This window comes from Camelina sativa, chromosome 12 (assembly GCF_030686135.1).
Source record: "Camelina sativa cultivar CO46 ecotype springtype chromosome 12, ASM3068613v1".
NCBI classification, from domain to species: domain Eukaryota; kingdom Viridiplantae; phylum Streptophyta; class Magnoliopsida; order Brassicales; family Brassicaceae; genus Camelina; species Camelina sativa.
In genome coordinates, this window is record NC_141891.1 from 18,006,881 (window position 1) to 18,019,087 (window position 12,207).

Below are 12,207 nucleotides of genomic sequence, written 5' to 3' on the forward strand. Positions count from 1 at the left end.
TCTCCATAGTGCTGACCACGCAGGACTTGTTCTCGTTTCCGATCATCTTGTCACTGCTTCGGATTTCCCTTCCTGGCGTCGATCGATGTGGATGGCTCTTAATGTCAGAAACAAACTTGGATTTATCAATGGTACGATCTCAAAACCTCAAGAAGATCATAGATTTTGGTGTATGGTTTAGATGCAACGATATAGTATATCTACTTGGTTGATGAATTCAGTTGATAAAAATATAGGACAGAGATTACTTTTTATTCCTACTGCTGAAGGGATTTGGAAGAATATATTGTCTCGTTTTAAGCAAGATGATGCTCCTAGGATCTTTTCTATTGAACAGAAGCTTAGTCAGATTGTTCAAAGATCAATAGATGTGTCTACATACTATACGGCTTTGCTTACTTTGTGGGAAGAACATAAGAATTATGTGGAACTTCCAGTGTGTACTTGTGGAAGATGTGAATGTGATGCAGCTACTAAATGGCAGAGACTGCAGCAACGAAGTCGTGTGACTAAATTTTTGATGGGTTTGAATGAGAGCTATGATCAGGCAAGACGTCATATATTAATTAATACTTAAGCTGATCCCTACCATTGAAGAAGCTTTCAACATGGTGACACAAGATGAACGATAGATAGTGGTCAAACCGACTACAGGAATTGACAGTGTGACTTTTCAAAGTGTGGCTACGATGAATGATGCAGAGAGTGCCTATATAGCCGCTTATAATACTAATAGGACTATTCAAAAGCCTATTTGTTCTCACTGTGGCAAAGTTGGTCATACTATTCAGAAGTGTTACAAGCTTCATTTGTTTTCCACTAGGGTACAAGACTAATACTGCGGGATACAATTACAGACCTCCAAATCAGTTCCAGCCTCGGATGCCAACAATGCAGTCTCAGCCAAGGATGTCTCAACAATCTGCTAACCAAATGGTGCCGTATGCAAATTCTATGCAAAAGGCTAATGCAGTGGCTCAAGTTTATTCAGAGACTGGAATGTTTCCAACTGAAGATGTGTCGTATGGTCCTGTTTCTACTCAGTATCCACAGTACATGGTTCCCAATGGTGCTCCTGCAAGTTTACAAGGATTTACACCGCAGCAAATTGATCAAATGGTTTCTCAATACAAATGTCAAGTTCAGATTCAAGAGCCTATAGCTACATCTTCTGGTTCTAGTATTCCTAGTGCTATGGCCACGATATCTGAACATGGTTTGATGGCCGAGACTTCTACTTCTGGTATCACTATTCCTTTTCCTTCGACTTCTCTTAAATATCAAAATCATATTCTAACTTTTCAAAATCATATTCGTTCTTCTTTACAACAAATTTTACCGCATGATGCTTGGATTATAGATAGTGGAGCTTCTAGTCACGTTTGCTCCAATCTAGCTTTGTTTACAGATTTGTGACCCGTTACAGATATTACTGTGACATTGCCGAATGGTACCAGAGTTTCCATCACTCATATAGGCACAATTTACATCTCTCAAAAGTTGATTTTATATAATGTTTTGCATGTTCCTGATTTCAAATTTAATTTGATTAGTGTTAGTAGATTGGTTAAAACATTATCTTGTTCTGCACATTTCTTTGATACTTGTTGTTTGATTCAGGAACTTTCTCAGGGCTTGATGATTGGGAGGGGTAGAGTCTTTCAAGACCTTTACATTCTGGCAACTGAGAATACTTTCCTCTCTCCATCTCTTCCTGCAGCATGTTCTTTTTCTGCTTCTGTGGTTTATGATGATTCTCTTTGGCATCAACGTCTTGGACATCCGTCGCATATAGTTCTCCAAAAACTTGTTAGTTTGATTCCTTCTTTAAAGAGTTCTTCTTTATATTCGCATTGTAGCATTTGTCCTTTAGCTAAACAGAAAAGGTTAGCATATGTTTCTTGATATATCATGGTTTTTGTGGTTTTTAACCATGATATAAGGAGTCTTTAGTGTCTTTTCATGGGTTGACTCTGGTATACTACCCAAACTATACTACTTCTTCGATAAACATCATAGACTCTTTGCCCCTTTTCTGAACACCATAAACTATATTTTTCTCCATTAAACATCACAAACTATACATTCTCTTCTAATTACAACATAACGACTCTAAATTGTGATTAGATTTAGTAAACCGATAATCACGTTTTGAAAACCACGTTTACATTGAGTGAACCAAAAAACAGAGCCCACGATCAGTTTTTTTCTTCTCCATATCAAAGTCCCAAATTCTTAGGGTTCACTCTTTCTCTCAATTTATCACAGCAACTACTCACTTCTCTTTCTCCCGATTTTCCTGGTATGGTCTCTCTCTCCTTTCATAGCTTCTCTCTCTTTCTCTCTTGTTAGCTTAGATTTTTTACTTTTTGTCAAAAACTTAGGGCTGTTACTTTTTCAGTTATCCGATGAACGAAGAAGACATGGATGCGATGCAACACGACACGGAAATGGAAAATATTGATAACAATCATATTATGGAAAACGAAGATGACTGCAAATTAGAAAAAAACAAAAGAGAGGGTAAGAAAAAGAAAAACGACGATGAAGCTGAAGATGATGAAGATGGAGTAGATCGGTTTGAGTTTGAAGTAGAAGATTCAGTAGAAAATTTTGTTGATGAATTGCCTGTTGGTCGAAATGAAATTCCAGATAGTTCAGATGAAGAGGAAGATCCCATTGTTTTAAGAGATAGAAGAATCCGAAAGAACAGAGTTGATAAATTATATATTGGTCAATTATTCTTCAATGGTGTTGAGTTCAAAGAGGCTGTAATTGAGTATGCTTTAAACTCAGGGAATAATGTGGTTCAAGGAAGATGGGAGAAGACAAGGCTTGAATTCAAGTGTGGCATTGTTGGCAACTGTAAGTGGAGGGTGTATTGCTCTTATGATGAGCCCAGAAAAATGTGGGTGGTGAAATCGACATACCGAAAGCACAGTTGTACTGCTAATGGGAGATGCAGGCTACTTAGAAGTCCAGTTATTGCAAGGCTTTTCATGGACAAGCTAAGAGTAAATCCTAAATTCATGCCTCTAGAAATTCAAAATCACATTAAAGATCAATGGAAGTTGGTGAGTTCTAGGGGTCAATGTCAGAGTGCAAGGCTGCTAGCTTTAAAGTTGATTGAGAAGGAGTATGAAGAACAGTTTGCTCACATTCGTGGCTATGCCAAAGAGATTATGTATACAAATCCTGGATCAACTGCCATTGTTGAAACTATACCTAACTCTATCAATGAAGATGTTTTCAACCGCTTTTATGTGTGTTTTGAAAGAACACGCACACTTTGGAGAGGTTCTTGTCGACCAATTATCGGGCTTGATGGTACATTCTTAAAGACTGCAGTGAAAGGAGTGTTGTTGGCTGCAATTGGTCATGATGCAAACAATCAGATTTATCCACTTGCTTGGGCTGTGGTACAATCTGAAACTGGGGATAACTGGTTATGGTTCCTCCAGCTACTCAAGGCTGATTTAAAACTCAAAGATGGTGAAGGATTTGTTTTGATCTCTGATAAATCAAAGGTACATATCAAAAATTTGACTTCTCTCTCTGTTTTGTCCTTTCTTTCTAACGTAACTGCCTATGTGTTGTAATTTTTTTTTTTAGGGACTCATCAGTTCAGTGCAAACGGAATTGCCTAAAGCTGAACACAGATTTTGTGTGAAGCACATCATCGAGAACTTGAAGAAGAAGCATCCACAAAAAGATATGATCAAACCATTAATATGGCAACTAGCTTGGAGCTACAACAAGACTGAGTTTAAAGAGAATCTCAACAAAGTGAAAGAGTATAATGTCGATGTCTACAATTCAGTGATGAAAAAGAAACCCGAGATGTGGTCAAGAGCTTTCTTTAAACTTGGAAGCAACTGTGAGGATGTTGATAACAACGCCACAGAATCATTCAATGCATCAATTACAAAAGCGAGGGCTAAGGCAATGATTCCAATGTTGGAGACAATTAGGAGGCAAGCTATGCATCGAATGGTGAAGAGGCATAACAAATCCAAGAATCACGAAGGAAGATTTACAGAGTATGTTGCTAAGATTCTCGCAGAGCAGAAGAAAGATGCAAACAAGTGTGAAACAACTCCCGCAACTCATGGAGTTTACGAGGTTATGCTTTATGGGAATAAGAATTCGGTGAACATGAAAAGAAGAACATGTACATGTGGTAAATGGCAAATCAGTGGGATTCCATGTGAGCATGCTTATGGAGCAATGATTGATTATGATATGAATGTTGAAGATTATGTATCAGGATTTTTCAGCACTGATTTGTGGCGAGACAATTACGAGCAGTCCATACATCCAATGAGAGGGCCAAGATTCTGGATGACATCTATGTATCGCTTGGTAACAGCACCACCTGAGCCTATACTACCCGGGAAGAAAAAAACAAATAGACAGAAGATATATCAAAGGATTAAAGGAAAACAAGAGTCACCGAAGAAGAAAACAATAAAAGAAACACTTGGAAGGAAGGGACGCATTATACGTTGTTCGTCTTGTGGTGAAACTGGTCATAATGCAGCTGGGTGTAAAAAATATCCAAAAGAAAAGACAAAGAGACAAAGAACTACTGAGGTATGATCCTTTTTTTTTGTTATTTTTCTGGTGCGTTTGATAATTGTTTGTATTTATTTTTTAGGTCGAGTCATCATCATCTCAAGTACCTGATACAATCTCTCTCACGCAACCATCGCAAACAAGCACCGACATGGTGGTTTATGAGTAAAATTTTTAACGTAGCTATGAACGTTTCCTTTAGCTTAGTTTTGCAAACATGAATGATACCTTTTGGAGTTTTGTTATTTTGGTGATAGCTTTTGTTTTTTTGAAACCATCGTTTATACATCTTAACATTAGATTACTTTAATACTGAAAAGTAAATTCAGAAAACTTGTTAGCGTTTAAAATTTTTAATGGAAGTATAAACCCTAAGATTTTGGGACTTTGATATGAAGAAGAAGGAGACTGATCGTGGGCTCTGTTTTTTTTGGTTCACTCAATGTAAACGTGGTTTTCAAAACGTAATTATCGGTTTACTAAATCTAATCACAATTTAGAGTCGTTATGTTGTAATTAGAAGAGAATGTATAGTTTGTGATGTTTAATGGAGAAAAATATAGTTTATGGTGTTCAGAAAAGAGGCAAAGAGTCTATGATGTTTATCGAAGAAGTAGTATAGTTTGGGTAGTATACCAGAGTCAACCCTCTTTTCATTTGTTTCTAGATTGTTTTTGAGTCTTTACAGGTTTTTAGCATGAAAGGAGCAAAGTGGAGCAGTTTGGATCATTTTGGAGCAATAATCTGGAGGAAATCAGTTTGGAGTCGAATATGAGAGAGGGCATCGATCGACACAAGAGAGCATCGATCGACACCCTTGTTGCCAACGAGAAAAGAGCCAAATTTGGAAGTTTTACAAATCTGCCCCAAAGTTTTCAATAATTGCAAAACAAGTCCCTGACGTGTTTTAGGACATATAAATAGTGTTTTTAGGTTTTCCAAACCCAAAAAGTTTTATTCTAGCAAGTTTTATTTTTCTGCAACCCTGAGAGATTTTTGAGAGCTATTGGAGAGAGAGATCTGAACTGCTTTGAGAGAAGAATTCTTAAAACTCCTTTCTTACTCTTTTAATCTCTATTGCTTATTATTCAGAATCATGTCTTGTTCTTCATTGATTATGTCTGAGTAGTTTGCTTGTTAGGTTTAGGGTTTTTCACAGGGATTTTATGAATTATTAGATCTGATTATTTAGGATTCATTATCTATCTAGATCTTCATCTTAGGTTGTTCTTCATATTAATCCTTGATTGGCCATCTAGAATTAATACTCTAGGAAAATAAATTGATATGAGAATATAATTGATTTTCCCGATAAAACCTTTTAATGAGCAAAATTATTTCTTGCAAAGAGATTTGATTTAATAATTTTGTGAACAATCTAAACCTGTTTTTATTGCTGATTTATTACCTAGAATTTTACAAAGAGATTTGGATTTTCTGGTTTTAAATTTAGATATTATTTGCAGTGAGAACTGATTTAATTTACAAAAGTGTTTAGAGTTCTAGATCTGTTCTTAATTGTTTGAATCCTAATTTATTGATTGATTTAATATTTCATAATTTCCTGAGAAATTCCCTAGGCCTAGCTTTTTGATCTTCTGAATTTACAACAGCTTTTATTTAATATTTTGCATTGCTTTTATTTTAATTCAATTTAATCTGTTTAGCTTAATTATAAAACTCTATAATTTATTGTGTAGTCTTGAGTCCTTGTGGAATTCGACCCCTAAGTACTGCATTGATCTCTTAATTTGAGAGAGTAGCTCTAGGGTAAATTTGAGCATATCAAATTTTGGCGCCGTTGCCGGGGACTCTTTTGATCTACCATTAGATTTGAGTTTTAGATTTTGTCTAAATTTTTCTTTTTATTTTCTACTTACACGTTTTTGTTTTTCTTCTCTTTGGTGTTTCAGGTGCATGCCTCCTAGACCTCACACAAGGAGCAACAAGTCTGGTCCTACTGTGAATTTGTCAAACCAAGAGTTAGGAAAACTTGAGCGTGAGAACAGAAAGGCAGCCAAATCTCTAAAGATGGTTAATACTATCATTCTGATGCAAGATGAGGATGGTGCTTTGAGGGATCAAGAGGGCCACTTGCACAATGAGCAGGGCCAAAAGATTGATGTTGAGGGCAATGTGATTGCTGAAATTGCTGTTGTCGACGAACCAGCTGATGGTGTCGACGGTGTCGATCGACACCAACAAGAGGGTATCGATCGACACCCCCTTCCTGCAGACGGACGTGGAGCTGCCAACCATGTACAGAACCCAGTTCAACGACAGGAGCAGAACCGGGACTTGATCAGGACCATTGCTGACTACAACCGGGCTGATCTTATGTATGAGAACCGGTCTGCAATTGTTCCTCCACCATTCCAGAGGAATGACTTTGAGCTGAAGCCTGCTTACTTTCAACTGGTTGGACAGAAACCTTTCTCTGCTCTGCCCCATGAGAAGCCTCTGGACCATATTGAGCATTTTGAGGATCTTGTGACCAGTATCAAGGCTAATGGAGTGACTGAGGACTTCATATTCTGCAAGCTCTTTCCATACTCACTTGCAGGAGAGGCATCTCAGTGGTTGAAGCAGTTGCCAGCTGGATCTTTGACATCTTGGCAACAAGTCTAAGTGGCTTTCCTCAACCATTTCTATGATGATGCTATGTCAGATGAGCTGAGAGTCAAGCTATCCACTTTCAAGCAAAGACCAGATGAAGCTTTCAAGGAAGCTTGGGTGAGATTCAAAGCTTATCAGGGGGATTGTCCACACCATGGTTTTTCAAAGGTACAACTGTTGAGTATCTTCTTTAGAGGGTGTGACTGGAAGTATCAGTTAGCTTTGGATGCTGCAAGTCATGGAAACTTCAAGACAAGAATGCCAGAAGATGCTGAATTGTTGATTGAGAATTTGGCTTCTAGCAATAGCACTAAGGGAGCAGATGCTGAAAGGAAGAGATTGCATGGAGGATTTGATTCAAACCAGTTAGCTTCTGTTAATGCTAAGCTGGATTCAGTGCATAATCTCCTTATGGGTAAGAAATCTGTTCATTTTGCTGCTGAGGTTGAGACATATGAGCCAAAACCTGATCAAGGACACCAAGAGGAGGATGTGAACTATGTGTATGGGAATCAGGGACAGCGGTTTGGAAATCAGCAACAACAGAACAATGGCTATACAAGGACATATGGGAACTCATCTTATCAGTCTCCACCTCCTAAGACTTCTTCTGAGAGTAGAATGGAGGCCATGCTTGAGCAGCTTCTACAAGGTCAAGAGAATTTGACAGTGACACTCAATGGGAAGATTGACAATGTCTACACTGAGCTGAATGGGAAGATTGATGCATTGAATGTTCATGTTAAGAAGCTAGGGATTCAAGTTGCACAGACTGCTGGGTCTGTCAAAAGGCAAGAGAATTATCTTCCAGCAAGAACTGAGTCAAACCCCAGACATGCTTGCAATGCCATATCAGTGAGAGATGAAGATGATGGTGAAATTGCTTCTGCAGAAAAAGAAGAGAAATCGACCAATCTCTCGGTTTCAGATGATGGTGTCGATCGACACCACCTGGGTGTCGGTCGACACTCCTCTCAGACGAACCCAGAAACTGCAAAATCTCAGGTTCCAGCTGCTGAAAGGGTCTACAGGCTTAAGGTTCCTTTTCCCAAGCCAAGAAGGTCTAAGCAGGAGCTTGAGGAAGCTAGATGCAAGACTATGATGGATAAGGTGATGATTGAGATGCCTTTAATTGATGCAGTGAAGCTTTCACCACCACTTAAGCGCTATGTCAAGAGAATGGTATCCAATGGTTTGAGCCCTGAAGAAGGAGCATTGCTAACTAAGGATGTTAGTGCAATTCTGTTGAACCAGCCTGTTCAGAGGAAGAAGGAGAGAAAGCAGGAGGTAGTTGTCTCTAAGGAAGTGAGTGCAATCATTCAATGTAGGACTGCTAAGAAGTTACCAGATCCTGGAAGCTTTGTACTTGATTGCTCAATCTCAGCAGGAAGGTTTTCTCACTCACTTTGTGACCTTGGCTCTAGCATCAACTTGATGCCACATTCTGTTGCTGTGAGACTTCGGATGACAAAATTCAAGCCAACTCAGATTTCTCTAATCCTAGCTGATCGCTCCCGAAGAACTCCTGAAGGTGTTTTAGAGGATATTCCAGTTAAGGTTGGCAACTTCATGATTCCTACTGACTTTGTGGTGCTGAAGTATGATCAAGAGCCTAAAGATCCTCTCATCTTAGGAAGATCTTTCTTGGCTACAGCTGGTGCCATCATGATGTGCAGAAGGGACACATAGCACTGAATGTGGATGGTTTGAGTTTGAATTTTGAGATGGATAAGCTGAGGAGGGCTCCTACTATTGATGGACAGACTTTTTCTGTTGAAAAAGTTTCTGCAACACGAGCATCAGGCTCAGTGTCGATCGATGCCACCAAGAGAGTATCGATCGACATCCCTCCACGTCTGCGACAAAGCTTTTCCAAAACTGATGCTCCAAGTCAGAAACCTATTCCCAAACAGAAGAGTCATCAATCCACACTCCAGAGCCCTCAGGTAAGGCCAAGGTATGCATCTTCTTCTCCTAAACTTCCTCCTATCATCAACAAGAATTTCAAAGAGATAAAAACTGTTTTGCAGTTAACCAAGCCACGAGATTATCGTAGAGCGCTTGTTTCTTCTGTTGATGATTTTGCAGGACAGAAAAGATACCCTCCCATACCTAAGTCCCGCCCTGGTCCTGTTCCTAACATCCTTGGCAAGCCTCATGCACCTAAAGCTTATACACCACCTTGGATGAAGAGGACTTCAATGCCATGTTTTGCTCCTCCGGATGCCTGAGCTCCAATACAGTCAAGCTAATGACTGAAAACAAGCGCTTAGTGGGAGGCAACCCACTGGTAGGGTTTTCTTTTTCTTTTGATTTTGATTTTTGTTTATTTTATTTCTATTTTTGCTTTCCTCTTACTTGATAACATTGGGGACAGTGTTGTTTAAGTCTGGGGGAGGTTAGTTACTAACTATGTTTTCTGTTTTTGAGTTTCAGTTGTGTCAGTCAAAACCATAAAGTTTGAGTCAAATTTTTCAAAATTTTTCTTTTTGTCTTTGGGAATTATGATCTTGACTAATGATTTCTCTTATTTGGCTAACACTCTAATGATTATTTGTTTATGCTTGATCTCAGAACTGAAGCTTAGAAAGACTATGAGCCTTATCAACAATACTGAAAGCCCTTACTCAATGGATATCTGATTGATCTAACGTTGTCTCAACCTTTATCAGGATTTTAACCGGACTTAATCTCTTACTTTGGGGTTGGAAATCAGTGGACTAGACTTCTTCTTCAGGCCATACAAGACAGTGCAATTTTTCAAAGTATGTCTCCCCTCTCTCTTCCCTTCAGTGCTTTAAAAAAAATATATATATAAAGAATAAAAGATGAGATGATTTTGATCAGTTTAGAGAGGTAGGTAAATTACCAGTGACCTCATTATTCTACTCTTGAGTCAAATGATCACACAAAGCTTGGAAGCGAGGGGTAGGTAAATTACCGATGACCCCGGTATTCGCTTACACCTTTGAAAAAAAAAAAAAAAAGAAGAAAAAATAATGGAAGTGAGAAAAGGGAGAGGAAAGGAGATGTAAGAAGAATGTCTTGGCCTGAAGAGAATCTATATGCCACTGTTCGATACACCCAAGGTAAGAACTCACATGTACTTGCATTAATTTATGTAATGAGATGACAATGGAGATTTCAAAGATTCTAGAGAATTGTGGGATTTGAGTAAGGAATGTTGATGCTTATCATGGTTAAGTATAAGAAGTAAGTTCTTGAGTCAGGTAAATGAAGAGTGCAAATAAGAATCATCATGCAATTGAGTGAGTTCCCTGTTTTCAAACTTCTTTCACAGGTCTAAGTTTATGTTTTGCTTGAGGGCAAGCAAAGGCTAAGTCTGGGGGAGTTGATATATCATGGTTTTTGTGGTTTTTAACCATGATATAAGGAGTCTTTTAGTGTCTTTTCATTTGTTTCTAGATTGTTTTTGAGTCTTTACAGGTTTTTAGCATGAAAGGAGCAAAGTGGAGCAGTTTGGATCATTTTGGAGCAATAATCTGGAGGAAATCAGCTTGGAGTCGAATATGAGAGAGGGCATCGATCGACACTAGAGAGCATCGATCGACACCCTTGTTGCCAACGAGAAAAGAGCCAAATTTAGAAGTTTTACAAATCTGCCCCAAAGTTTTCCATAATTGCAAAACAAGTCCCTGACGTGTTTTAGGACATATAAATAGTGTTTTTAGGTTTTCCAAACCCAAAAATTTTTATTCTAGCAAGTTTTATTTTTCTGCAACCCTGAGAGATTTTTGAGAGCTATTGGAGAGAGAGATCTGAACTGCTTTGAGAGAAGAATTCTTAAAACTCCTTTCTTACTCTTTTAATCTCTATTGCTTATTATTCAGAATCATGTCTTGTTCTTCATTGATTATGTCTGAGTAGTTTGCTTGTTAGGTTTAGGGTTTTTCACAGGGATTTTATGAATTATTAGATCTGATTATTTAGGATTCATTATCTATCTAGATCTTCATCTTAGGTTGTTCTTCATATTAATCCTTGATTGGCCATCTAGAATTAATACTCTAGGAAAATAAATTGATATGAGAATATAATTGATTTTCCTGATAAAACCTTTTGATGAGCAAAATTATTTCTTGCAAAGAGATTTGATTTAATAATTTTGTGAACAATCTAAACCTGTTTTTATTGCTGATTTATTACCTAGAATTTTACAAAGAGATTTGGATTTTCTGGTTTTAAATTTAGATATTATTTGCAGTGAGAACTGATTTAATTTACAAAAGTGTTTAGAGTTCTAGATCTGTTTTTATTGCTGATTTATTACCTAGAATTTTACAAAGAGATTTGGATTTTCTGGTTTTAAATTTAGATATTATTTGCAGTGAGAACTGATTTAATTTACAAAAGTGTTTAGAGTTCTAGATCTGTTCTTAATTGATTGATTTAATATTTCATAATTTCCTGAGAAATTCCCTAGGCCTAGCTTTTTGATCTTCTGAATTTACAACAGCTTTTATTTAATATTTTTCATTGCTTTTATTTTAATTCAATTTAATCTGTTTAGCTTAATTATAAAACTCTATAATTTATTGTGTAGTCTTGAGTCCTTGTGGAATTCGACCCCTAAGTACTGCATTGATCTCTTAATTTGAGAGAGTAGCTCTAGGGTAAATTTGAGCATATCATTTCTCATGGCAATTTAGCAGATAAGCCTTTTGATTTAGTCCATCTTGATATATGGGGTCCTTTTAGTGTCGAGTCTGTAGAAGGGTTTCGTTATTTCCTTACTTTGGTTGATGATTATACTCGTACTACATGGATTTATCTCTTAAGAAATAAAAAAGAAGTTCATACAGTTTTTTCTATCTTTCTTAAACATGTTAAAACGCAATATGATAGCACTGTTAAAGCCATACGATCTGATAATGCATCAGAATTAGCTTTCACTGATATTATCAAGGAACAAGGGATGGTTCATTATTTTTCATGTGCTTATACACCACAACAAAATTCTGTTGTTGAACGCAAGCATCAACATCTTTTGAATGT

The 12,207-nt window shown here is 37.5% G+C and overlaps 1 protein-coding gene and 1 non-coding gene across 2 annotated transcripts; one reads left to right on the forward strand and one right to left on the reverse strand.

Moving 5' to 3' along the window:
* The first annotated feature begins 1,964 nt into the window (after positions 1 to 1,964).
* LOC147930678 (uncharacterized) lies at positions 1,965 to 4,960 on the forward strand. Its single transcript, XM_087477568.1, has 4 exons — positions 1,965 to 2,302; positions 2,402 to 3,527; positions 3,613 to 4,593; positions 4,658 to 4,960. The coding sequence occupies exons 2-4, from the start codon at positions 2,409 to 2,411 to the stop codon at positions 4,742 to 4,744; spliced, it is 2,187 nt and encodes a 728-aa protein (XP_087333694.1). The 5' UTR covers positions 1,965 to 2,302; positions 2,402 to 2,408; the 3' UTR covers positions 4,745 to 4,960.
* Positions 4,961 to 7,245: 2,285 nt separating this feature from the next.
* Positions 7,246 to 7,352, reverse strand: LOC147930679 (small nucleolar RNA R71). The gene has a single exon (XR_015576917.1). It is a non-coding gene; the product is annotated as a small nucleolar RNA R71 (small nucleolar RNA).
* Positions 7,353 to 12,207: the final 4,855 nt, after the last annotated feature.